Source organism: Haliotis rubra, unplaced genomic scaffold (assembly GCF_003918875.1).
Source record: "Haliotis rubra isolate DU_JTF1 unplaced genomic scaffold, ASM391887v1 Scf53, whole genome shotgun sequence".
Taxonomy (NCBI): Eukaryota; Metazoa; Mollusca; class Gastropoda; order Lepetellida; family Haliotidae; genus Haliotis; species Haliotis rubra.
In genome coordinates this window covers 56,669-83,216 of record NW_025767224.1, presented here as the reverse complement: position 1 = coordinate 83,216, position 26,548 = coordinate 56,669, and the positions used below count along the sequence as shown (strand labels likewise).

Here is a 26,548-nt window from a genome sequence, read left to right as displayed (position 1 = left end):
ACATTTGGCAACTTGTTTGAATAGATAACTCTCCCTCTCCCATTCATCCTCTACTTATATCTAATATCATGGATCTACACTTCGTCGTTTCCCGCTCATTCTTTGAGTTTTCATCTTCGTACATTTCACTGACCTAATTCATCAACCGTACACTAAACTTGTATACCATGTTTATAATAAGCTCAGCTAAGTTCGTGTGAACAAACATACTGCGTGCTATCTCTACATCTAGTCCTTACAAAACTTGTATTATCTGCAAATGACCCACCGCAGTTGGCTGCCTGAAATTACTTACACAGACCAGGAAGCGATTTCAGTGCGACAAACATGCGGCCCAGATAGTGTACTACGCAGTAATACAAGGGCGATAAGTGGTGTTGGGTTGAATTTCGAATTCGTGGAACTGCAAACTCACAGTGTTTGACATGGAGCTTCGGAGTTAGGCGAAGGGCGGTGGTATGGATGTCACGGGTAGTTTGTGGTCTGTTTGTGTTTTTTTGCTACCCGTAGTAGTAACACAAAAGTTAAAGGTAGACTTGGCTGCTGGTTCCAACTGTACAAGAACAGATAGACCTGAACCTTTCGATGTATCTACATCGGGAGTAGAGGTAAGTCAACCAATAGTATATGGGGTAAGTTATATGGCCCGTTACCCCACGGTGCTCCGTGTGTGAACTGCCTGTGTCAGTGTTAACAGTAAACAAACAGGGTGTGTCAGACCACGGGTAGGTTTGACATTTACAGTGAACAGCCCCGTCTGATTTGACTTTGAGACTTTTGCTATAGGAACGGGCTGAAAACTCGAACAGATTTAATAACTGTCAGTAGCATTTAACACCACTCGCCCATTCTCTTAGACATTGCGCAACATCTAGCATGGCAGAGAGAATTGGGACGAACGGAGGGGGCGTATCGATGTGTGTGTGTGTGTGTGTGTTGGTTGGGTTTGACTGAGGGGTGGTTGTGATTCATTTTTGAGAGGTGAGTAACGCAGTTTAATATGTCAGGCATGTTTCGTGTCAAGCATTTGATAAGATACCGTACGCGTGTTGGTGCAAACTGTATAGCGAAATGTTTTCAACCTGTGTGAAATTCCTGGTCACTCCACTGTTAGGTTTTTGAGTTTTTTTGTTTTATGAAGCAAATTTAATTAAAGTATAGTTGTTGAGTTTTTCGGAAAGTGGGTATAATTTTATGTGTTGTCAAAGATACGAAAGGTGTATTTTGGATATTAAGCCACATGAATTCGTAACTGTATACAGACAATGAAATACACAATGCTATTTTAGAAAGTGGTCAAATGTACAGTGTAACATATGTTATATTTGAGATTACTTTTTCTTAGTAAAGTACAGATTCTAGTACTTTTGGGGTTGAGTCCCATCCAGGATTCGAACCCACAACCTCAGAGTCAGGCACCTATTCGCCAGCACACAAGTCAGAAACCTAGACCATTCAGCCACCGCGGCTTCCACAAAGTACTAGAATCTGTACTTTACTAAGAAAGTGTAATCCCAAATATAACATATGGTACACAGACAAGATACCTTTTATTGATATCTTGTGAATTGTGGCTGTCTTCAAAGTTGAAAAAAAAGTAGATGCATACATGTATGAACTGTTACAAAATTGAAATGTAAAACATACTGATTACTGCTGATCTCTTGTAATTAGTGATTTGTAATGACTATTACACTTTAATGCAAAGTGTTATGTCTGGGAAGGTATATATCTGGGACATATCTGTTCAGATGTGCAGGTGTCTGTAGGCTATTATGTTTTGTTTGTTGACTTTTATGCCGCACGCAGCAATATCAGCAATATCCCAGCTATATTGTGGCAGTCTGTTAATAATCGAATCTGGATCACACAATCCAGTGATCAACAGCAGGCGCATCGATCTTGGATATGATGACATGCAGGACTCCAGATAAGGGCCGAATCGGCGTATGTACGGATATGAAATATGCACGATACGGTAGGAAATAATTTAGAAAACGTAGCAGATACGCACTACAGCAATGGTGTAGGGTCTTAGAATCATTTACAGACATGTTTTTTTTTAAAAAGTATTGTTTTCTTGTTTATTTTCCTGTTTACAAAAGAGTAGCAATGTTGTGGTGCATATATGAAACAAAACACAAGATTACTGATACTCCTGTAATTCCAACTAGTACTCTGAATGTACTCTGAAGGTTTTCCAGTACTCCTCTGTTGAAAATATACGGAGTTCGTACTCCTGATGTTGAAAAATTATCTTGAGCCCTGACATGTGTCTACCAAGTCAGTGAGCCTGACCACCCGATCCCGTTAGTAGCCTCTTACAACGCATGGGTTGCTGAAGACCGATTCTAACCCGGATCTTCACAAATGCGTATTTGTGTACAGCTTCATGTGAAAGCACAATTGATTTTTTCGGTAATGGTTATAACTTATGATTACACAATACCATTATAACTTACCGTAATGTAATATAATCTCTTTTGTTAAAGCATGATGTTAGAAAAGATGAATACTTAACATGATAATAAGTATGATATATGTAGAGCAGATTGTGTTCCTGTGGTAGAGTAATGAAGAATAGATACCAGCTTATCTGATGTAAGTGAACAGTACTGTCACGCATTCAGAATGGAACTGCTTGGTTTCTCTTGCATGGTATGGATTTTAGACAAATGACAAAGAAGATGCTTATTAAACGGATACATATGTCAGATTCATTGTCAGAGATATAGTGGTAGAGAACAACTTGTTTTTACACTTTAGTTAAGCAAATTTTGTGGACTGAGCTCTCAGTGATAGTTCCAGTGTCTTGACAAGGTAGAAGAGGCGTGGATACTTTACGTTCTAGTCAAAAGAAATTAAAGAAAACCCATGTTACTATTCATATACTGCTGATGATACTGATGTTAAAATTCTAGAATGGCTTAATGGAGGGAAGGCTTCGGGAAGAGTTAATGGTTGATAGCATTCATTATCAAGTATGAAAGAATATTTACCATTATTTGGTATCTGTCATGACAGTGGGTACTGTTTAGCTTGTTAGGAATAGTATATACCTTGTGTTGTTGGAAATGTGATCTTGATGTGTAGCTAATTAAATATTTACAAGGAAAACTTGATATTTACATCCCTTTTCCCCCCTTTGGATTTAATGTTTGTAGAGTGTTTTTCATAACGAGACAGGTCATCGACCAAACCTCTGAAATAAAAATCCTGATGTTGAAAATATTGACGAGGAAATGCACATATATTACATCCTCATCCTAATGCTTTCCTTGGCGGGTGTGGTGTGGTGTGTGTGTTTAGAATCCCCACATGGGTACATTGTGTGAAGTTCATTTCTGGTGTCCCCCGCCGTGATATTGCTGGAATATTGCTGAAAGCGGCGTAAAACCAAACTCACTCACTCACTCCTTGGGTTGGTCAGCAGAATTTGTTCTTTGCAGTTTTGTTCCTTGTTATGCTGATTTAAAAAAGTCAGTCAAATGGTTGACTGTGGTATTTATGTGTGAAGTTTATTATGAGTTCTATATTCTTGTTGATTTGTTATGTTTATAAGTTTGAATTTTGTCTCATAAACTAGCACCAAATGACATAAATATCATCTTTAAGTAACCTTAACACTATTCCTTATCCTTAACCATAACTCAGTCAATTATATTCCGTCTAAATCATAAACAGCTGTTGACAGATGCTTAGCCTTTAAAGACTGGATGGACATTTTGTGACCATTCATGCGTTATGAGATTTCTATTGTTTTCTTATTGGGAGTACAATCAGTGCCGTATTTGTTCTGCTCAAGGATAGTTATCAGTGATATGATAGTTCTAAAATATTACACACAACACATGCATGCAAGAAGTAAGTAAATGGATACTGTTTATTGAATTTTTAGGTATCATATTAAGGATTTGATACCTCTGAATTTACAGTTTCATGAACAACACTAGGTCTGGCTATCGATTTAGGTCATGAATAAGTATTGATAGATATCGATAAATATCAAAAAAGTAACAAAAATGCATCAACACTCTGAAAGAAATCAACATATTTCACATGACTGGTGAGTGGTGACATGTTGAATTATTAAAAGTCAGCATCCTGAACATAATTTTGAAGCAGACCATTAATAAAGTCCTAGATTTGTATATTGTGTGAGAAAATTAAAACTTTTTTCCTATTACAAAAGTCATGTGCAATATTTTCGATAACACAACAGCGTCCTGAACATAGTTGAGGAAGTAGCCCTTGAATGAAGACCTAACTTTGTATAATGTGCGAGTACGTTTTAAACTTTTTTCTGTCACACAAGTTAATGTATGATATTATCGTTAACACAAATTTCGTAATCATAAATAATTTTTCCTATTGACGATATTTCCAATTATCAGTAATTTTAGCCAGCCCTAGACAACACATCCCTGAAATTTCAGTTAGTACTGGAATACTTATCTTACCTTCATGAAAAATACTTTAATTTCATTGGTCAATGGCACTTTAACAAGTTTCTGTGGAAAAAATATTACCCGCTGCCCTGGTAACTGCCAAACTCTCCGCCGAGAAGCTGTATCACTAACAATCGTATGACGGCATAATATGACACATGCAGTGCCTGGAGTTCGAAAATCGTTCGATTAGCTGTTTTTGAGTTCACTATGTACACATTTACTGACTTTCCCTGCTTATTTTAAACTATTTCATACATTGAGTCGTTTGCACACTCAACTTAAACATAATTAACCATTTTTATAGCAATTGTAAGCTTGTCAGAATATGTTTCAGTGATTTTAAAACCCAGTCGACATACAGAGGCCATTTTGTTTATATGTCATATAGTCGGTAGCTATCTTTAAAGAAGAAATATAAAAAATATTTTGTACATTTAACATTGCGGTAAAATATACGTTCTATGCTTCTCCCTCGGGTAATACGGTCTGATGTTCGCCTTTTTGTAGCAGTGTCATTCCTCGCCTACCAGCTCTTGTGACACTGCTACAAAGAGGCGTACATAAGACCATATTACCCTCGAGAGCCACATACAACTTCCAATATCACTGTCCATGTTAAAACCTGGGAGCATGTAACTGAAAAGTGTGCTGCCAGTAAATTGTCTGTTCTTGGTCAGTGTGAACATTTTCAATATCTCTTCAGGAATCATGTTAGGCGCAAAAGCTGTTGTACTCTAGTAGAGTGTCCATTTGCGGCGCTCATATTCCAATTAAATTCAAACCTGGTCATTACATCAACAAGTGTTGGTTGCTATTGCGACTGTATGATCGCGTAACCTGATATGCTGCTTGGCTGTGTGCAGTGACGATGACGACAGAACGGCTACAACTGTGTCAGTTGAGACAGTGGAACTAAGACTTGGATCATACACATCGCCAGGACATTTAGGACTGTTTTTTACACAACTGTAATGTACAGAAGCATTGAAGTGTGAATCACAGTTTTATTACCATGTTATGAGCTTTTGAGGTGATTGTAGACAAACACGTAGTCTCTGAATATATATAATTTTGTTAGCAGCAACCCATTTAAATTGAAAAGGAGCCCCAGGGAGACCAGAGCTTCAGACCTGATGAAATCTAGACTTGCTTCATTTAGGGCTTTAACATTGCAGAGAGGGCGAGACAGCAGGGAAAATAATGTGATTCGGGGACTGTGAGACAGACTAAGCTGATTGTTACTGAGCAATCAGTCCAGTACTTACACATTCAGTATTTTACATCAGTCATATGGTCATAAATACAAGCAATGATGTATGCAAGGTTTGAAATATACAGAATCAGGTTCAGCCCAAAGCCTCTAAGCTGAAGGATGTTAATATGGTTGCATTAACTACTGCTGAAATATTTTTTCTCACTTGTTTAGGATTACATTGATTTGGTAGGTTCAATGGCAGTTTAGGTCTTTTATGTTTATTGGTTCACTGATTTCCCTAACAGACAAGAAATACAAATAGAAAGATTCTAACGTGACAGAGCAAGGTATCTGAATGTGGTGGCTGAAGTAACTACCCTTTACTGTCAGCAATGCATTGTCATGTCAGTCATTAGTTTAGTTGCTTTGAGTTGTATAGAAACTGTGTTGCAAGAATCCAGAAATGTATTTTTATTGTGTCATACAAAGGTGTTATTGGTCAGTAGTGTTGCTATTTTAATGAATAAAAATAACAGTTATTTTGATTCATTTTTTCTCCGTTTTCCATGTAATTTGGTAAAGAGGCCTTATAAACATATAAAGAAAGTAGCATTCACTGAATGGACTGTTCATGGGTTTGTTTACACCATGCAGAGAACATAATGCAGCCAAGAGAAGGAAACCTGGACAGCCCAGTACATATGAATACACATTGTCATTTACAAATTGTCAAATGTAACATATATATACTATTTTTGTGATTACACTTCTTCGGTAATTCTAGATTGTAGTAATTTTTGGGGGGCGAAACCGAGTCCCAACTGTAAATCCCACATATAACGTTAATGTTATATTCCAACATGATTTGTTACAATGACTACTTTCTGTAAAGTGGTGTGTATTCAAGAGGAGGGTTGTGTGATAGATACATGGCAAAAACACATCCTGGTTATCAAGAGGCTGCATCGCATCACTGAACAATATGATCTCTAAACCATGACTATTGTGCTCTGTACTCCTCAGAATGGTGTTTACTGAGACAGAGATCAGAATTTATATAAAGTGGTCATTTAAGATTTTTTTACATTCTTTAGACTGCCAAAAGATCTGGGTTGGTATTTGTTATGTTTCTGTGTGTGGTTTCGACGGTCGTACTCGTGGTATGGCAGGGACAACCAAAGCAGACGATACTACTAGTTAATCCGCCATGATGAAGTGAAGTGATACATATTCCTACGCCAGATCGGCGTGCTTGACGATGATAGGATATAGTTCCTACTCGATGTACATTGATTAACTATAGTATATTATATTATCACATCCCTCTCATTCAATTAACGATTAGAGTCCATGTGATTTGTGAGCGAGAATGTTATAGTCTCGGCAGAGATAGGCGTTTAGGGTGATATTTGTTAAGTTGAGTAATTGTCATTTGAGAATTAACTTGAATCATAATTTGAGGATTAACTTGAATCTGGTATCAGATGTGTAAGACATTTCAGTCGTCATAGTGTTTCGGCGGCCTCACAATCTGGCCTGACCTGGTGCGGGTCACTTCTGGTGCTGGGACATCATGTTGGTGGAGTGGCTGCCTGTCTGTTGTTGGAGGACTGGCAGATTCGGCTGGTCCAACATTAGCTGGGGTATGTGCCTCTCGGAGGTGCAGCCAATTCCTCCGTAACAGTCTACCTTCTGGGGTGGACACCATATGATCGCGGCTCCTTAGCTTTTTGCACCACGATGCCTGGTTTCCAGTTACCAGACAGCTGGTCCTGAATTCGGATGTGTTGATCTTGTACCAGGGGAAGTAACTCACTGCCAGCTTGTTGGTCATGGTAGTACTTCTGCTTCATTCTGCGAGTTTCTAGATGTTCTCTTGCTCTGCTCAGTTCCACTGCGTGATTTGGAGGCAAATGCTACGGGTTTGTCTTTCTGAAGGAGAACAGCTTCGAGACCTTTTGTAGATGCATCGACTCACAACTGAATCGACTTGTGGGTTGAAATAGGTTAGAGTTACTTCGCTGCACACACTCTCCTTTATCTTGTCAAATGCAGCTTGATGGGACTGATTCCATGTGAATTCTGAGTCTTTCTTGATGAGTTCTCTCAGAGGAACTGAGTGTTCAGAGAGATTTGGGATGAATGGTCCCATGTAGGTTGCGATGCCGAGAAACTCTTGTACCTTCTTTGCATCACATGGTGGTGGAATGTCTCTGATGGCGTTTACCTTTTCAGGATCGGGATGGACACCTTCAGCGTCAAGTACAAGTCTGAAGAACTTAATCTTGTCTCACTTGATTTCACATTTGTCTGGGTTGAACACGAGACCATGTTCTCTTGCTGATTTCATCAGTATGTTCATGTTTTTGTCATGCTCCTGTTCGGTCATGCCGAATACTGCAACGTCATCAGAGATGCATATTGTACCTGGGCAGTTGGTGAGTATGTGGTCCATTCTTTCTTGGAACACATCTTGACTCAGACTGAGACCAAATGGCAGTCTGAGAAATCGGTAACGACTAAATGGGCTGTTAAAGGTAGTGAGCTTGCTTGACTCTTCATCTAGAGAGATAGACCAATAGCCATGTCGGGTGTCCAGCTTGGAGAAGACTCTGGCTCCAGAGAAACGGTGTGTGAATTCCTCCAATGTAGGGGCCTTGTAATGTGGTCGCTTTATGGCCTGGTTAAGATCTTTGGGATCTAAACAAACTCGTAGTTGTCCACTGGCCTTGCGGCTGTAGGCCAGGCTCGAAACCCAATCTGTCGGTTCGTTAGCCTTTGTGATAACTCCCATCTTCACCATCTCATCCAATTCAGCTTGAATTTCCTCCTTGAGATGTATAGAGCATTGTCTTGGAGCATGGACTACAGGGGTGACTGTAGGGTCAATGGTGATATGGAACTTGCCTTTAAAGTCTCCTATACCTTGGAAACGGTCTGGGTACATTAGTAACAGTCCATCTTTATCTGGTATTGAGTCCACAGGAGTTTGTTTAACTTCGCAGTGGAGGGTAACTAGGCTTAGTTTACGCAAGGTAGGAAGTCCACAGATAATAGGGCCTTCTGAGTCAGCAACATAAATGCTGCTGTACTATCCTTACCCTTGTAATGACAGGGTATGGTTATCTTGCCATACTGCGGTATCCTGGTACCATTATATGCTCTCAGGATTGTTGTGGATGGTGTCGTCCACCACAAACTGGAGTCCCTTGGGGTGATATCTTGTGAGAGTACATCTTCTTGAAAACTCTGAGAGGGAGTAGATTACCTTGAGCCCCTGTGTCGACCTTTGCCTTGAGATGAGCAGGGCTGTTATTATCCAAAGAGATATAGATAGATGCGAATACTTCTTCTCTGTCGTGGTCAGTGCAATCTGATTTGATGACATCAATGGTCTGGAAAGTAAGGGTCTCCAAGTGTTGTTTGATATCCTCAGGGTTTTCCTGTTGAAGAGTGGATATTCCTTTCTCGATGAGGCCTGGAATGTCCTCTTACCCTCAAGTGACTTCGGCCTCTTCCATGGCCACGCTGACTTGCTCGTCCTCGATGGTTTGATATGTTACTTCTACACATACTCTTCCAGTGTTTCAGCCCTCCACACCTCTCACAAAATGTCCCATGAGCAGGGCAGGGCTGGCGCTGTGTGTGTGACCTGCCACACTGTTCACACGCAGGTACACGCAGGGGTTGTTCCCGTCTTATGGCATTTACACTGGACTCCTGAGCACCTTGTAGCTGGGCCATGTGTTTAATTGAAGCTTGCTGAACTCGTGCTGAGTCCATTGCTTGTTCTAGAGTTAATTTGTCATATTTGCCCAGTAACTCTTTTTGAAGTTCTGGCATCTTTGTTCCGAATATCAATTGTTCTGTCAATCTCTCATTCATCTCATCTTGTTTGAATTTACACCTAAGCGCTTGAAGCCTTAATCTTGTCATATAATTGTCTACCGTTTCATCCTCATATTGCTTGAATTTTTGAAGGTATAGGCGTTGCAATCTGTAATTCATGCTTGGTTCAATATGTGATTCAAATTTTTCAAACATATATTTGGAGTCTTTCCTTTGTGTTTCTGTCAACGTCCAAGAGTTGAATGCTTTTATTCCCTCGTCACCAGCGAATAGTAAGATATGGTCAACACATTTGTCGTCTTTGATATTTTTCACAGAAAAATAAAGTTCACATCTTTGGCGAAAAAATCGGAATGCCTCAGCTAAATCCAGGCTTGACCAGTCTAACTTTGGCGTAGTTATGTTATCCATGCTTGTTTGCGTATGGAATGTTCAGTTCCCGTACTTGCTATTTCACCGTTTATCGAGTAGCGATAACAGGATGTTTATCCATGGGCGTGGCCATCTTATCACATGGCTGCTATTAGTGAGCTTCTTGCAGCGACGGCAGTTCTAAGAATAGTAAAAGTTCCAATCTCTTGATAAAGTTCACAATTTATATTTTCGGATGTTTCCTTATGTTTGAATGTACTTGATACCGACACTTTAGACCTAAACCGAGGTACAGGGTGACGAAATCAGTTCAAATCAGTCAAATTCGAAGTCCGTTACTGACCGCTCTTTCTGCAAGCACTAGCGCCAGTCGGCTTACACCGCTCAAATCTTCGTTTCACTGACAAAGAAACCGTCGTCATGACACAAACCATAGTCCAAAAGTTCGAGTCGAGGTTCGTTTCTTCCGCTGCCACCATGTTATTTTTCTGTGTGCGGTTTCGACGGTCGTACTCGTGGTAAGGCAGGGACAACCAAAGCAGACGATACTACTAGTTAATCCGCCATGATGAAGTGAAGTGATACATATTCCTACGCCACACGTCGTGCTTGGCGATGATAGGATATAGTTCCTACTCGATGTACATTGATGTAGCTATAGTATATTATATTATCACAGTATTGTTCTTTAGCAACCCATGCTTGTATTAAGGGGCGACGGTGACAAGTAGGATAGGGTGATCATGCTGGCTGACTTGGTTGACACGTGACATTCTGTCCCAATACTCATGTTGTTTATCAGTGGATAGTCTCGTCCAGACTTGATGATTTACAGACTGCCATTGTACAGCTGGAATATTGCGGAGTGCAGGCGTTAAACAACAAACAAACAGCTGTAATTAGTACCATGGGTACCATGGAAGATGTACAAAGATTGTTCCAACCATACCTCACAGGTTAAATTTATTTTCGGAAATAGAGTGGAAGTGAACAAACTTTGTCTAGATGTCACTTGAAGTGAAATTGTTTCAGTAATAGTTACTTGGCAGATATGGGCCCAACACCAAGCATCATGGCAGTTGTTGGCCAGTGAGCTGAGGAGTGGAACTACAACGGAACAACTGGTCTGTGGGATGGGCTTATTTATCAGTTTGTTTGATTTGAAAGAGTAGTGACATGTACATCAACAATGAATTTTCAAATAAATATTTGTATTGCTGTATTTTTTTATGGTTAATAATCATGATGATTATTGAGGAGTTGATGTATTTTAACCGATATGAGTCAGAATGTCTTTATGCATTAATCCTGTACTCGGTTGTCAGGTTGCGAAAGAGAATTATCTGGTAGCATTAATGTTAATATGATGACATCTGATAGAAGCACAACAGCTTTAGGTCAGGTCTGGGTGTATTGATTAAGAGAATTCACGTAATGAATGTTTCGTGTTGTGGCATTGGCGAAATAATCATCAATATGTTGGTCGACGATCAATGTGGACAATTATCAAACAATATCATGTTTGCATGTGCCTCATACAGACTGATATATGCACCAAGTTTAACCTGTACTCTCTGTGGAGATGTATATACTCAGGGGTTTACCTTGACTCACTAAGACCCCCACCACAAAATATTACGGTCCTTTCAAGTAATGTGAGGGTTCTGTAAAGTGCCGTGATGGTGTCGTGTATTGTACAAACAGATTATGACTTCACTGCCTGGAATGAATCTGTGGTCGTGTGGACAATGGTCTTGACTGGTGGGTGAAATAACAGGCACAGATAACTACAGAGACTCACAGTCTGTTTGTATATCCAAGTTGAAGAGACTTGTGTCCAACAGAGACAGACAGTCTTTTTGTATATCCAAGTTGAAGAGACTTGTGTCGCACAGAGTCTGTTTGTGCACAGAGACAGACAGCCTGTTTTTATATCCAAGTTGAAGAGACTTGTGTCACACAGAGACTGACAGTCTGTTTGTATACAACATCTCTTCATACCAGTCTGTTTGTATATCCAAGTTGAAGAGACTTGTGTCCAACAGAGACTGACAGTCTGTTTGTATATCCAAGTTGAAGAGACTTGTGTCAAACAGAGACAGACAGTCTGTTTGTATACAGCATCTCTTCATACCAGTCTGTTTGTATATCCAAGTTGAAGAGACTTGTGTCACACAGAGACTGACAGTCTGTTTGTATATCCAAGTTGAAGAGACTTGTGTCCAACAGAGACAGACAGTCTGTTTGTATATCCAAGTTGAAGAGACTTGTGTCCAACAGAGACAGACAGTCTGTTTGTATATCAGAGACAGAGAGTCTGTTTGTATATCCAAGTTGAAGAGACTTGTGTCCAACAGAGACAGACAGTCTGTTTGTATATCCAAGTTGAAGAGACTTGTGTCCAACAGAGACAGACAGTCTGTTTGTATATCCAAGTTGAAGAGACTTGTGTCCAACAGAGACAGACAGTCTGTTTGTATATCCAAGTTGAAGAGACTTGTGTCACACAACAGAGACAGACAGTCTGTTTGTATATCCAAGTTGAAGAGACTTGTGTCCAACAGAGACAGACAGTCTGTTTGTATACAGCATCTCTTCATACCAGTCTGTTTGTATATCCAAGTTGAAGAGACTTGTGTCACACAGAGACTGACAGTCTGTTTGTATACAACATCTCTTCATACCAGTCTGTTTGTATATCCAAGTTGAAGAGACTTGTGTCCAACAGAGACAGACAGTCTGTTTGTATATCCAAGTTGAAGAGACTTGTGTCACACAGAGACAGACAGTCTGTCACACAGAGACAGACAGTCTGTTTGTATATCCAAGTTGAAGAGACTTGTGTCCAACAGAGACAGACAGTCTGTTTGTATACAACATCTCTTCATACCAGTCTGTTTGTATATCCAAGTTGAAGAGACTTGTGTCCAACAGAGACAGACAGTCTGTTTGTATATCCAAGTTGAAGAGACTTGTGTCCAACAGAGACAGACAGTCTATTTGTATACAGACAGACAGACAGTCTATTTGTATATCCAAGTTGAAGAGACTTGTGTCCAACAGAGACAGACAGTCTGTTTGTATATCCAAGTTGAAGAGACTTGTGTCACACAGAGATGGACAGTCTGTTTGTATACAACATCTCTTCATACCAGTCTGTTTGTATATCCAAGTTGAAGAGACTTGTGTCCAACAGAGACAGACAGTCTGTTTGTATATCCAAGTTGAAGAGACTTGTGTCACACAGAGACTGACAGTCTGTTTGTATATCCAAGTTGAAGAGACTTGTGTCCAACAGAGACAGACAGTCTGTTTGTATATCCAAGTTGAAGAGACTTGTGTCACACAGAGACTGACAGTCTGTTTGTATATCCAAGTTGAAGAGACTTGTGTCCAACAGAGACAGACAGTCTGTTTGTATATCCAAGTTGAAGAGACTTGTGTCCAACAGAGACAGACAGTCTGTTTGTATACAGCATCTCTTTATATTTCAAAGTTTAAGAGACAAGAGTATATTATTCAATTTTATTAACAGTAGCTATTCAGAAGACTTTTTTCTGTGTCAGCATACTCAGTGTCAACACACCCTCTCCCCATTGTCATAACTAGGCACTGGTGTATATTCTTCTACCTAGTGTCAACACACCCTCTCCCCATTGTCATAACTAGGCACTGGTGTATATTCTTCTACCTAGTGTCAACACACCCTCTCCCTATTGTCATAACTAGGCACTGGTGTATATTCTTCTACCTAGTGTCAACACACCCTCTCCCTATTGTCATAACTAGGCACTGGTGTATATTCTTCTACCTAGTGTCAACACACACCCTCTCCCCATTGTCATAACTAGGCACTGGTTTATATTCTTCTACCTAGTGTCAACACACCCTCTCCCTATTGTCATAACTAGGCACTGGTGTATATTCTTCTACCTAGTGTCAACACACCCTCTCCCCATTGTCATAACTAGGCACTGGTGTATATTCTTCTACCTAGTGTCAACACACCTCTCCCCATTGTCATAACTAGGCACTTGTATATAACTAGTGCACTGGTGTATATTCTTCTAGGCCTGGTGTATATTCTTCTACAGTGTCAACCTCTCCCCATTGTCATAACTAGGCACTGGTGTATATTCTTCTACCTAGTGTCAACACACCCTCTCCCCATTGTCATAACTAGGCACTGGTGTATATTCTTCTACCTAGTGTCAACACACCCTCTCCCCATTGTCATAACTAGGCACTGGTGTATATTCTTCTACCTAGTGTCAACACATCCTCTCCCCATTGTCATAACTAGGCACTGGTGTATATTCTTCTACCTAGTGTCAACACACCCTCTCCCTATTGTCATAACTCGACACTGGTGTATATTCTTCTACCTAGTGTCAACACACCCTCTCCCCATTGTCATAACTAGGCACTGGTGTATATTCTTCTACCTAGTGTCAACACACCCTCTCCCCATTGTCATAACTAGGCACTGGTGTATATTCTTCTACCTAGTGTCAACACATCCTCTCCCCATTGTCATAACTAGGCACTGGTGTATATTCTTCTACCTAGTGTCAACACACCCTCTCCCCATTGTCATAACTAGGCACTGGTGTATATTCTTCTACCTAGTGTCATAACGAAGCAATATTATATATAATTTGCCACCCAGTGTCATAATAAGGCAGTGGTATATGTTCAGCCAAATGGTGTCATCATTTTAAACATTGGTGTATGTTCTGCCAAATGGTGTCATGACTAAGCACTGATATGTGTTCTGCCAAATGGTGTCCCCACTATAAGACCTGTTCATATGTTCTGCCAAATGGTGTCATGACTAAGCACTGATATGTGTTCTGCCAAATGGTGTCCCCACTATAAGACCTGTACATATGTTCTGCCAAATGGTGTCCCCACTATAAGACCTGTACATATGTTCTGCCAAATGGTGTCCCCACTATAAAACCTGTTCATATGTTCTGCCAAATGGTGTCATGACTAAGCACTGATATGTGTTCTGCCAAATGGTGTCCCCACTATAAAACCTGTACATATGTTCTGCTCCTGGTGTCATGACTAAGCACTGATATGTGTTCAGCCAAATGGTGTCCCCACTATAAAACCTGTACATATGTTCTGCTCCTGGTGTCATGACTAAGCACTGATATGTGTTCAGCCAAATGGTGTCCCCACTATAAGACCTGTACATATGTTCTGCTCCTTGTGTCATGACTAAGCACTGATATGTGTTCTGCCAAATGGTGTCCCCACTATAAGACCTGTACATATGTTCTGCTCCTGGTGTCATGACTATATCTGTGTTTCAGAGGGATCCCTTGAGCTGCACTTTGTTCGGGACAAACAGTGAGTAGTAATGTGTTCATCGTTTACAATAGTTTACAATAACTTATGTGATGTTGTTTAGCAATAATAGTGACAATATCCAGCTGTCGTGTGAGGATTAGAAATGAAGTTCAGGATCTCCAGGTCAGAGATTACTAACAGGATGTTGTTGTCTGTACACTGACTTGGTGTCCTGTGTCATCATATTCCAACTGCGCGGTGGGCGAGCTGGCTAAGGCGCCAGGCTAGTGATCCAGCGAGGTTGAGGTGTCGGGATCGAGTCCACCTGTGACCGGGTGTAAAAACCTTGGAGTCAACTTTGTGTGCAGACTCTCTCAGTGTTGTCACAACCCCTAGTGTACAGTACACAACCCTCTGCACTTAAAAGAACCCACGAATCCGTTGGTATATGACCAGATGGTGGCCACATGAATACGTGCAAACGCCTAGTTGCGGGTATAGCAACGTGCAGTAAACATGGACAAAGCACTGTGACTATGTGTCCCAGTCCACCCAGCTGTGAATGGGTACCTCGTTAGGATCAGAAAGTTACAATAACTCGGTTCGCCTAGTGGCTGCAAGAGTTGTATAGTCCTCAGGGAGTTGAGATTGATAATGCGATGTGCCGTTGAGATTGACATCCAATGATCGAGGGAAAAAATACCAGCGCCTTGAGCATGCACTAGTGCGTGGATATGTGCGCTATATAAATATCCTATAATAATAAATAACTGCAGAGATCGATGCTCATGAAGTCAATCTCTAGATTTTCAGGTCCTGACTTCATTGTTAACAGACCACCATGATGCAGAAAGACTATTGCCAAGTGCCATTTCCCCTTTAACTTTCGCCAAGTACATATCCCGGGGCACCTGCACTTTACGGGTCCCTGCCTTCGGGACCCTAACCCTAACTTTAACCCTAGCCCTCGCTAGAGTAAACAAAATGGCGTAAACTTCCGGGAACCCGTAAAGTACAGTCTACCCCTTCAACTTCTGCCATGTGCAATTTCCTTTTAACTGCATCAATGCTGTGTTTTTGGCCAGTCCATTGACCATGCATGCTTTACCTGAAGTCGTCAACTAAGGGGATCAGATGGTCAGGCACACTGACTTGGTTGACACATGTCGTCATATCCCAATTGCATAGATCAGTGCAGTTGATCACGGGTGTTGATTACTGCTGTTGATTGTCTGGTCCTGACTCCATTATTTACAGACCTGACCCATGAAGATCCGGGGTAGAATAGGTCTTCAGCAACCCATGCTTGCCACAAAAGGCAACTATGCTTGTTGTATGAGGCAACTAACGGGATCGGGTGGTCAGGCTCGCTGACTTGGTTGGCACATGTCATTGGTTCCCAATTCCGCAGATTGATGCTCATGCTGTTGATCACTGGATTGTCTGGTTCAAACTCGATTATTTATAAACCGCCGGCATATAGCTGGAATATTGCTGAGTGCGGCGTAAAACTAAACTCACTCATTCACTCATTTACAGACCTTTGACATATAGCTGGAATATTGCTGCCATATAGCTGGAATATTGCTTGGTGCGGCGTAAAACTAAACTCACTCATTCACTCATTTACAGACCGCTGACATATAGCTGGAATATTGCTGAGTGCGGCGTAAAACTAAACTCACTCATTCACTCATTTACAGACCGCCGCCATATAGCTGGAATATTGCTTGGTGTGGCGTAAAACTAAACTCACTCATTCACTCATTTACAGACCGCCATAGAGCTGGAATATTGCTGAGTGTGGCATTAAACTAAACTCACTCATTCACTCATTTACAGACAGACTGCCATATAGCTGGAATATTGCTGAGTGTGGCGTAAAACTAAACTCACTCATTCACTCATTTACAGACCGCCGGCATATAGCTGGAATATTGCTGAGTGTGGCGTAAAACTAAACTCACTCATTCACTCATTTACAGACCGCTGCCATAGAGCTGGAATATTGCTGAGTGTGGCGTAAAACTAAACTCACTCATTCACTCATTTACAGACCGCTGCCATATAGCTGGAATATTGCTGAGTGTGGCGTAAAACTAAACTCACTCATTCACTCATTTACAGACCGCCGCCATATAGCTGGAATATTGCTGAGTGTGGCGTAAAACTAAACTCACTCATTCACTCATTTACAGACCGCCGGCATATAGCTGGAATATTGCTGAGTGTGGTGCAAAACTAAACTCACTCATTCACTCATTTACAGACCGCCCCGCCATATAGCTGGAATATTGCTGAGTGTGTGGCGTGAAAACTAAACTCACTCATTCACTCATTTACAGACCGCCCGGCATATAGCTGGAATATTGCTGAGAGTGGCGTAAAACTAAACTCACTCATTCACTCATTTACAGACCGCCGGCATAGAGCTGGAATATTGCTGAGTGTGGCGTAAAACTAAACTCACTCATTCACTCATTTACAGACCGCTGCCATAGAGCTGGAATATTGCTGAGTGTGGCGTAAAACTAAACTCACTCATTCACTCATTTACAGACCGCCGCCATAGAGCTGGAATATTGCTGGAGTGTGGTGTAAAACTAAACTCACTCATTCACTCATTTACAGACCGCCGCCATATAGCTGGAATATTGCTGAGTGTGGCGTAAAACTAAACTCACTCATTCACTCATTTACAGACCGCTGCCATATAGCTGGAATATTGCTGAGTGTGGCGTAAAACTAAACTCACTCATTCACTCATTTACAGACCGCTGCCATAGAGCTGGAATATTGCTGAGTGTGGCGTAAAACTAAACTCACTCATTCACTCATTTACAGACCGCTGCCATAGAGCTGGAATATTGCTGAGTGTGGCGTAAAACTAAACTCACTCATTCACTCATTTACAGACCGCCGGCATATAGCTGGAATATTGCTGAGTGTGGCGTAAAACTAAACTCACTCATTCACTCATTTACAGACCTTTGACACATAGCTGGAATATTGCTTGGTGGGGCGTAAAACTAAACTCACTCATTCACTCATTTACAGACCGCCGCCATAGAGCTGGAATATTGCTGAGTGTGGTAAAACTAAACTCACTCATTCACTCATTTACAGACCGCTGCCATAGAGCTGGAATATTGCTGAGTGTGGCGTAAAACTAAACTCACTCATTCACTCATTTACAGACCGCCGCCATATAGCTGGAATATTGCTGAGTGTGGCGTAAAACTAAACTCACTCATTCACTCATTTACAGACCGCCATAGAGCTGGAATATTGCTGAGTGTGGCGTAAAACTAAACTCACTCATTCACTCATTTACAGACCGCCGGCATATAGCTGGAATATTGCTGAGTGTGGCGTAAAACTAAACTCACTCATTCACTCATTTACAGACCGCCGGCATATAGCTGGAATATTGCTGAGTGTGGCGTAAAACTAAACTCACTCACTCACTCATTTACAGACCGCCGCCATATAGCTGGAATATTGCTTGGTGCGGCATTAAGCATCAAACAAACAAACCTAACGTCATCAGTGTCCCTACCAATAAACAATGCCTTGTTCTGGTAATGAAGTCATATTTTATGAGTGCTTTGATTGAAAAAATGATCAATCTTGGTGATCTTATGAATACTTTATCATATTTGCTCACAAGGACTGATATTATCTGGGAACCTACTTTGTTCAAATTGTTTAATTTTGTCCTGTAGCAAATTGTGTCCTACATTTTAACCATGTGATAGTGATCAGGATAAATCTAATGGTGAAGGGCCATGATTGTCTTTGTCATATGGTTTATTTAAAGGTCACATGCAACCAAAAAGTCAAACATAATTAAAACACAATTATCACTTATTCATGATATATAAAATACATTGCTGATTATGAAAAAACATATAAACAAAATTATAATCGTACAATCGCAAATCAAAAGTGTAATATTTTGTACTTGGGTTTACTTCCCTCAAAACGAAGGACCCGGGATACCGAACCCAGTCAGAGCGGGTGGGTGTGCACTCAAGTGTAACGAAGACTTTCATTGGCTGGTTCGTTTGCCGATCCCCTTAGGGCTCATTGTGTGTGTGTCTGTGCCTGTCTGTGTTATTACATAATGTGACAGAGACCCAACTCTGGTGCACGAGCCATAAATCAATGCGTTTTGTTTATGGTGTATAGCCTGATAGGTGTTAAGTTCAAATTGCATGTGGTCAGTGATTGAAGTTGTGTCCTGCATATTGTCCTTAGCAGACAGGCAGGCAGACACATAGGTGTCAATAAAACAGACATTTAGTTTTGTCTATGACAAAGACATATCTATATCACAGTTAGAAATTCTGTCAATGCTAAATAATGACATTGCTTTAAGTATCGAACTGAAAAAGTGACTCGGTAAGAAGAACGTGTGGTGAAATAGACAAATGAAATTGTATAAACAGTTAAATGGGTAATCTACTGTCATAACATATAAAAAGCTTGCGCCTGTGAAATATCAACAAAACATTAGAAAAATAGCTCATATCAAAGCCTTCACCGAGTACTCACTGCCAGCGAAGGTTTTCCGTCTTGAAATGTCGAACACCTCACTGGTTGACACATAGCTGAGTAGATCTAGATCCTAACAAGGTATTTTTATGTAACGAGTAGATTATTTACTATTTGTTTTGATTAGACTACTCCTGCTCACGACCTTATAATCCGGACATCCCGCTTCCAAAGCTGCGCGAACCTATTCACTGCGGCACCTATGTAACAAATTACTGAGGACCTCTTCACAACCAGAGGTGTGATGAATAGCTTAAAAGAAATCAGATGCAAGCTCATCATGTGATAAACAATGATTTGCTGTTCACAAGACATTTCTTGTTTGCAGGTTGCAGGAATGGCATCCTTCCGGCTCACCTGGGAGGTCCATTCATGGGGTCCCCTCACTCTCTGAAGGTGGAAGGAGCATACGTCACAAATCCAGTAGGAAACCGCAACCCACAGCTGGTTATCACCTGGAAGCCCCCTGCAACAGGTACAAGCTCTGCTGGGTCGATATGTCGTTTAGGAAGACAGACTTTTATATATGACAGAAAATGTTCGGACCAAGTTACTAAGTGTTAGCATGTCATGAACTCCCCAAATAACAGACACCCTGTGTAGGGGATAAGTGAGTGAGTGAGTATAGTTTTATGCCACTTTTAGTAATATTCCATCAATATCGCGGTCACCAGAAATGTCCTTCACACATCGTACCCATGTGGGGAATCAAGTCTTCAGCATGATGAGCGAATGCTTTAACCACTAGGCTACCCCGTCCCCCTTGTGGGACAAGATCTGGTTGGCCAGGGTGGTAGTCTAGTGGCCGAGGCACTGCTCCAGATAGGTTTCACCATCAGGAGTATGTACGAGAAGAACAAGCATGAGGTGTATTTCTTCCCCAATCTAACATGGTGGCATACTTGCCTGTATATTCCTGAACGTGATGCTCTACTAATTTTAAAGTTTATCTTATCTGCATAGTTTTGGGCTGTACATATGCCTATACCACTTGAATTGAAGCACTGTCAAGGATACGCTGTGGCTAAATGGACAAGGAAGGACATTTATATCCATGTTTGGGAGCGGTGAGGTAGCCTTGTGGTTACGACGTTCGCTTGTCATGCTGAAGATCCAGGTTCGATTCCCCACATGAGCACAATGTGTGAAGCCCATTTCTGGTGTCCCCGGCCGTGATATTGCTGGAATATTGCTAAAAGCGGCGTAAAACTAAACTCACTCACTCACTCACTCACTCACTATATCCATGTTTGGTTGTGTTTTGCAGCTGCTGGCTTCAGTCATCTGAAGGGGTTCTATGTGGAAATACGTAGATTAACGGGGATCACCACCAGACCTGATTTTTATTGCCGTGTGTTTGACTTGAGTCAGAACAACTTTACAACTCAGGACTACAAGGTATGTACATATGGATAATGTATTCCAACACTGCAGTGAGAAAAGTAGTTTCACTGTTTCTTGTAACTAGTCAAACTAATCAGGACCATCACAGATGAATTGAAAGCATCAGCTAAACTACAGTTTTGTAAACTGTGATAAGTGTCTATATAGAGATTTTACTCAGATAAATTATAAGTCAAGTTTATTGCCATGCACTATGGAGCTGTGTATCGTGGCCTAAGTGGCGAGACGATATATCCCGATACCAGTTTAATGAGGCGAGACGATATATATCCTAAAAGTATTGGCAAGGAACCTGCGAGATGATTTATCATCATGATACAATGGTGGCGATACGATACATATCCTGATACTTTACAATTTCTTATAACAGAACAGATATGATAGATAAAATGACTGAAACTTTATTTGTTATACAGCAGAACTTGTGTTACATTCACACACACCTAAACAGTTGTTGATCAAATAAAGTTTCAGCATTTAATGCTTAAGAAAGTACAGTCAAACATATTCAGCATACCTTTATCTAATATATATATATATTTGAAAGTGAAGTTTCCTTTAGGAAGTTGTGTTTCTACACCAGTGCTTTCACAAACAATTCAATGTAATTTATATCAGAATTCAGAATCACTGTAAAAAAACTGTTAAGTCTGCTTCTGTATCTTCTATTTGTTCTCTTTCATAACAAAGGTAAGACATCGTTCATAGTTGTTGATACTGTTATTTGTCAAACAACTAAAACATATTTCAATTACTTGAAGACAAGTTTTCTACAGTTCACACAGTTTGTAAAATGTTCAACTTATACACCAACTCCTTTGTTCATGTAACAAAGATAACAGACACAAACAAATTCCTTTAAAGTTCAATTTGTTTTAATTCGGGATTTCAAAGAGACTCCTTTCCTATTACTAATGCAATATTCCTTACAACTTTAAGTAGTATTCAAGTTGTATCATGATATATCGTCTCTTGTGGTGATACATCGATGCATCATGGACCCTTGCGATATAAATATCCTGATATATTGCCTAAATGTGTTTTGTATCGATGCACTCGTATCGCGTAGTTGACGATGTAAACATCGATACTATCGATGAATTGTTACACCACTAATGCACTATAGTCCGTTTGGCTCAAAATCGGACCGATGAATTGCAATCTAACTCGAAAACTACTAAACATATAGTACTCAATGAAACACTAATCATAATCATAACATCAGACCAACTCTGTGATTTCTTTTCAGAACTTATGTCCTAAAAATAAAAAAGTGTTTAACAAACTATCATTAAGATCTTGACACAGTTCACTATTTGTTACAAGGGAGGCTTGCAAAGGGAGGAACAGCCAGGTGTGCAGAAAAGGATGGAGACGGCACAGCACAGGTTAATGAATTAATGACTTTGTCGGCACTCCGTGTACAACTGGCTGTTCCTCCCTTTGCAGTCCTCCCTCGCTGTCATGTGACTGGAATGCTCACTGATTGAGTCCATGGTTACTATTGTTCAGTATGCCATACCTGTATCCCCTGTTGGGATATCTACTACACCAAGTCATGTATTATTGTATTATATCTCTCAATTTCAGCTGGAATTCAAAAAGAAAATGATGGGATATCCTTCTGGGAGCGATTTCTTGTATCAAATGAAGATATATACCTTGCCAATGGCAGCAGAATCAACTCCGAAGTCCACCTTCTTTAAACTTCAGCCTTTTCTTGGTAATATTTCAACATTTTTCTCAGATGAGATGAAATGTAATTAATAAGTCATGAAGTCATAGAGTAAATTGAAATTATGTTGTTTACATGTTGGGGGGTTGAGTTTAACTGACATGGAGCCCCATTTTACTTTTTAGCATCTGTTTGAAAAGGAACAGTGTTTAGGTTTTGTTTCAATTTGACCATTGTTTCTGCTAGTGGTTTCCTACAAAGGTTACTGATGTCATCTGTCAGTTTTCCCATGACTCGATTCAAAGGCTTCAGGAAATTCTTTTGGTACATGTTGTAATTAGGTCACAGATTAGGCCAGGAGATACACAAGTTTATGGTTACACATCTCAAAAGATACTCATAGACAATCTCACCTAAGTGTCTTTTGCTATAAATATATCAATACCAGACTGTTTTAAACGTTTACTTTCTGCAATTGTTCAACTTATTCTGCATTTTGGAATTTGAACGTGAAATATTCATAGTGGAAGTTAAAGTGGAACTGTACAATGTGGAACTTCAGTCGGAAATACACACTGTGCAAGTTAATGGTTGTCATCAAACTATGAACATACATTAGCAGTTCAACTATTTCAACAGTATGGCAGAATTGTGCTTTCGTTTGTGAATGCTTTGTCTCCCCAGTTGAAATTCTTGACTAATATTGCAGCAAAGGGAAAAACTACGGCAGCAAACTGGTCGACCTCAATGTCCTACGAGACTGATAACCTCACAGCACCAGCAAGGATTACAGTGCTGTTCAGCCTGGCACCGAAAGAGTATAATATCAAGAAGTATAACATTGAGCTGGTTAGCAGTCTTGATGCTAAAAATGTAATGTTCCACTGCATCATCAACACACTGGACGATTACACATGTCAGGGAAAAGTAAGTGCATATGTTCTTAAGTATTCCCAGTCTGATTTATTGCCATAGGTCATGGAACCATGTGTCAAGAAAGAGCCCTCTACAGGGAATATACACCATAAGCAAAAGTTGTTTTAATCAACTGTTGGGCATCAATGCTAGAGAATGACCAATCATATCCACTGAAGTCTGTAATGTGATGATAGTAAGAGAGACTGTTTAGTTTTACGCCGCTTTTAGCAATATTCCAGCAACATAACAGCGGTTGACACCAGAAATGGGCTTCACACATTGTACCCATGTGGGGAATCGAACCTGGGTCTTTGGCATGAGTCAATGCTTTATCCCCTAGGCTACCCCACCGCCAATGTGATGATGGTACTAAAATCACAATTTATGAAGCTATATATATACTTCATCATTAGAGATGTGTCTGCATTATGCCATTGGGTGTACAGGTGTGCCATTGGGTGTACATGTGTCATTGGGTGTACATGTTTGTCAATGGGTATACAGGTGTGCCATTGGGTGTACAGGTGTGTCAATGGGTGTACAGGTGTGTCATTGGGTGTACAGGTGTGTCAATGGGTGTACAGGTGTGTCATTGGGTGTACAGGTGTGTCATTGGGTGTACAGGTGTGTCATTGGGTGTACAGGTGTGTCATTGGGTGTACAGGTGTGTCATTGGGTGTACAGGTGTGTCATTGGGTGTACAGGTGTGTCATTGGGTGTACAAGTGTGTCATTGGGTGTACAGGTGTGTCATTGGGTGTACAAGTGTGTCATTGGGTGTACAGGTGTGTCATTGGGTGTACAGGTGTGTCATTGGGTGTACAGGTGTGTCATTGGGTGTACAGGTGTGTCATTGGGTGTACAGGTGTGTCAATGGGTGTACAGGTGTGTCATTGGGTGTACAGGTGTGTCAATGGGTGTACAGGTGTGTCATTGGGTGTACAGGTGTGTCATTGGGTGTACAGGTGTGTCATTGGGTGTACAGGTGTGTCATTGGGTGTACAGGTGTGTCATTGGGTGTACAGGTGTGTCATTGGGTGTACAGGTGTGTCATTGGGTGTACAGGTGTGTCATTGGGTGTACAGGTGTGTCATTGGGTGTACAGGTGTGTCATTGGGTGTACAGGTGTGTCATTGGGTGTACAGGTGTGTGTACAGGTGTGTCATTGGGTGTACAGGTGTGTCATTGGGTGTACAGGTGTGTCATTGGGTGTACAGGTGTGTCAATGGGTGTACAGGTGTGTCATTGGGTGTACAGGTGTGTCATTGGGTGTACATGTGTGTCATTGGGTGTACAGGTGTTAAATGGTGTACAGGTGTGTCATTGGGTGTACAGGTGTGTCATTGGGTGTACAGTGTGTGTACAGGTGTGTCATTGGGTGTACAGGTGTGTCATTGGGTGTACAGGTGTGTCATTGGGTGTACAGGTGTGTCATTGGGTGTACAGGTGTGTCATTGGGTGTACAGGTGTGTCATTGGGTGTACAGGTGTGTCATTGGGTGTACATGTTTGTCAATGGGTGTACAGGTGTGTCATTGGGTGTACAGGTGTGTCATTGGGTGTACAGGTGTGTCATTGGGTGTACAGGTGTGTCATTGGGTGTACAGGTGTGTCATTGGGTGTACAGGTGTGTCATTGGGTGTACAGGTGTGTCATTGGGTGTACAGGTGTGTCAATGGGTGTACAGGTGTGTCATGGGTGTACAGGTGTGTCAATGGGTGTACAGGTGTGTCATTGGGTGTACAGGTGTGTCATTGGGTGTACAGGTGTGTCATTGGGTGTACAGGTGTGTCATTGGGTGTGTTGGTGTACAGGTGTGTCATTGGGTGTACAGGTGTGTCATTGGGTGTACAGGTGTGTCATATGGGTGTACAGGTGTGTCATTGGGTGTACAGGTGTGTCATTGGGTGTACACGTTTGTCATTGGGTGTACAGGTGTGTGTCAATGGGTGTACAGGTGTGTCAATGGGTGTACAGGTTTGTCATTGGGTGTACAGGTGTGTCATTGGGTGTACAGGTGTGTCATTGGGTGTACAGGTGTGTCATTGGGTGTACAGGTGTGTCATTGGGTGTACAGGTGTGTCAATGGGTGTACAGGTGTGTCATTGGGTGTACAGGTGTGTCATGGGTGTACAGGTTGTCAATGGGTGTACAGGTGTGTCATTGGGTGTACAGGTGTGTCATTGGGTGTACAGGTGTGTCATTGGGTGTACAGGTGTGTCATTGGGTGTACACGTTTGTCAATGGGTGTACAGGTGTGTCATTGGGTGTACAGGTGTGTCAATGGGTGTACAGGTGTGTCATTGGGTGTACAGGTGTGTCATTGGGTGTACATGTTGTCATTGGGTGTACAGGTGTTAAATGGTGTACAGGTGTGTCAATGGGTGTACAGGTGTGTCATTGGGTGTACAGGTGTGTCATTGGGTGTACAGGTGTGTCATTGGGTGTACAGGTGTGTCATTGGGTGTACAGGTGTGTCATTGGGTGTACATGTTTGTCAATGGGTATACAGGTGTGTCATTGGGAGTACAGGTGTGTCATTGGGTGTACAGGTGTGTCAATGGGTGTACAGGTGTGTCATTGGGTGTACAGGTGTGTCATTGGGTGTACATGTTTGTCAATGGGCGTACAGGTGTTACCATTTGTGTTTTGTCCAGCCGTTCCCGAAACCAACAGAGGATGCTGAGACCATAGAACACACCTTCTATGATCTTCCACCAGCTATATACAAAGTATGGGTGAGTGTATGTTTTCCAGCTGTTCCCCTGATTGAACACATAAATTTGGTATTTATGAGCCAAGTGGAGCTGTAGTGAGTCTTGATGTTA

At 41.2% G+C, this 26,548-nt stretch overlaps 1 protein-coding gene across 1 annotated transcript; it reads left to right on the top strand.

The window, feature by feature from the left end:
• The first annotated feature begins 318 nt into the window (after positions 1 to 318).
• On the top strand, positions 319 to 26,548 carry LOC124252958. The gene is made up of 7 exons (XM_046686659.1): positions 319 to 608; positions 15,192 to 15,228; positions 20,054 to 20,200; positions 20,993 to 21,123; positions 22,720 to 22,852; positions 23,514 to 23,731; positions 26,378 to 26,548. Exons 1-7 carry the CDS (start codon positions 459 to 461, stop codon positions 26,531 to 26,533), a joined length of 972 nt encoding a protein of 323 aa, XP_046542615.1. The 5' UTR covers positions 319 to 458; the 3' UTR covers positions 26,534 to 26,548.

What these genes read in the sequence shown, in the direction of transcription:
- LOC124252958 (XM_046686659.1), top strand. Translation starts at nt 459, where the DNA reads ATGGATGTCACGGGTAGTTTGTGGTCTGTTTGTGTTTTTTTGCTACCC. An exon ending in CACTTTGTTCGGGACAAACA is followed by an intron (nt 15,229 to 20,053) that starts GTGAGTAGTAAT and finishes TCTTGTTTGCAG; the next exon opens with GTTGCAGGAATGGCATCCTT. An exon ending in TAAACTTCAGCCTTTTCTTG is followed by an intron (nt 22,853 to 23,513) that starts GTAATATTTCAA and finishes CTAATATTGCAG; the next exon opens with CAAAGGGAAAAACTACGGCA.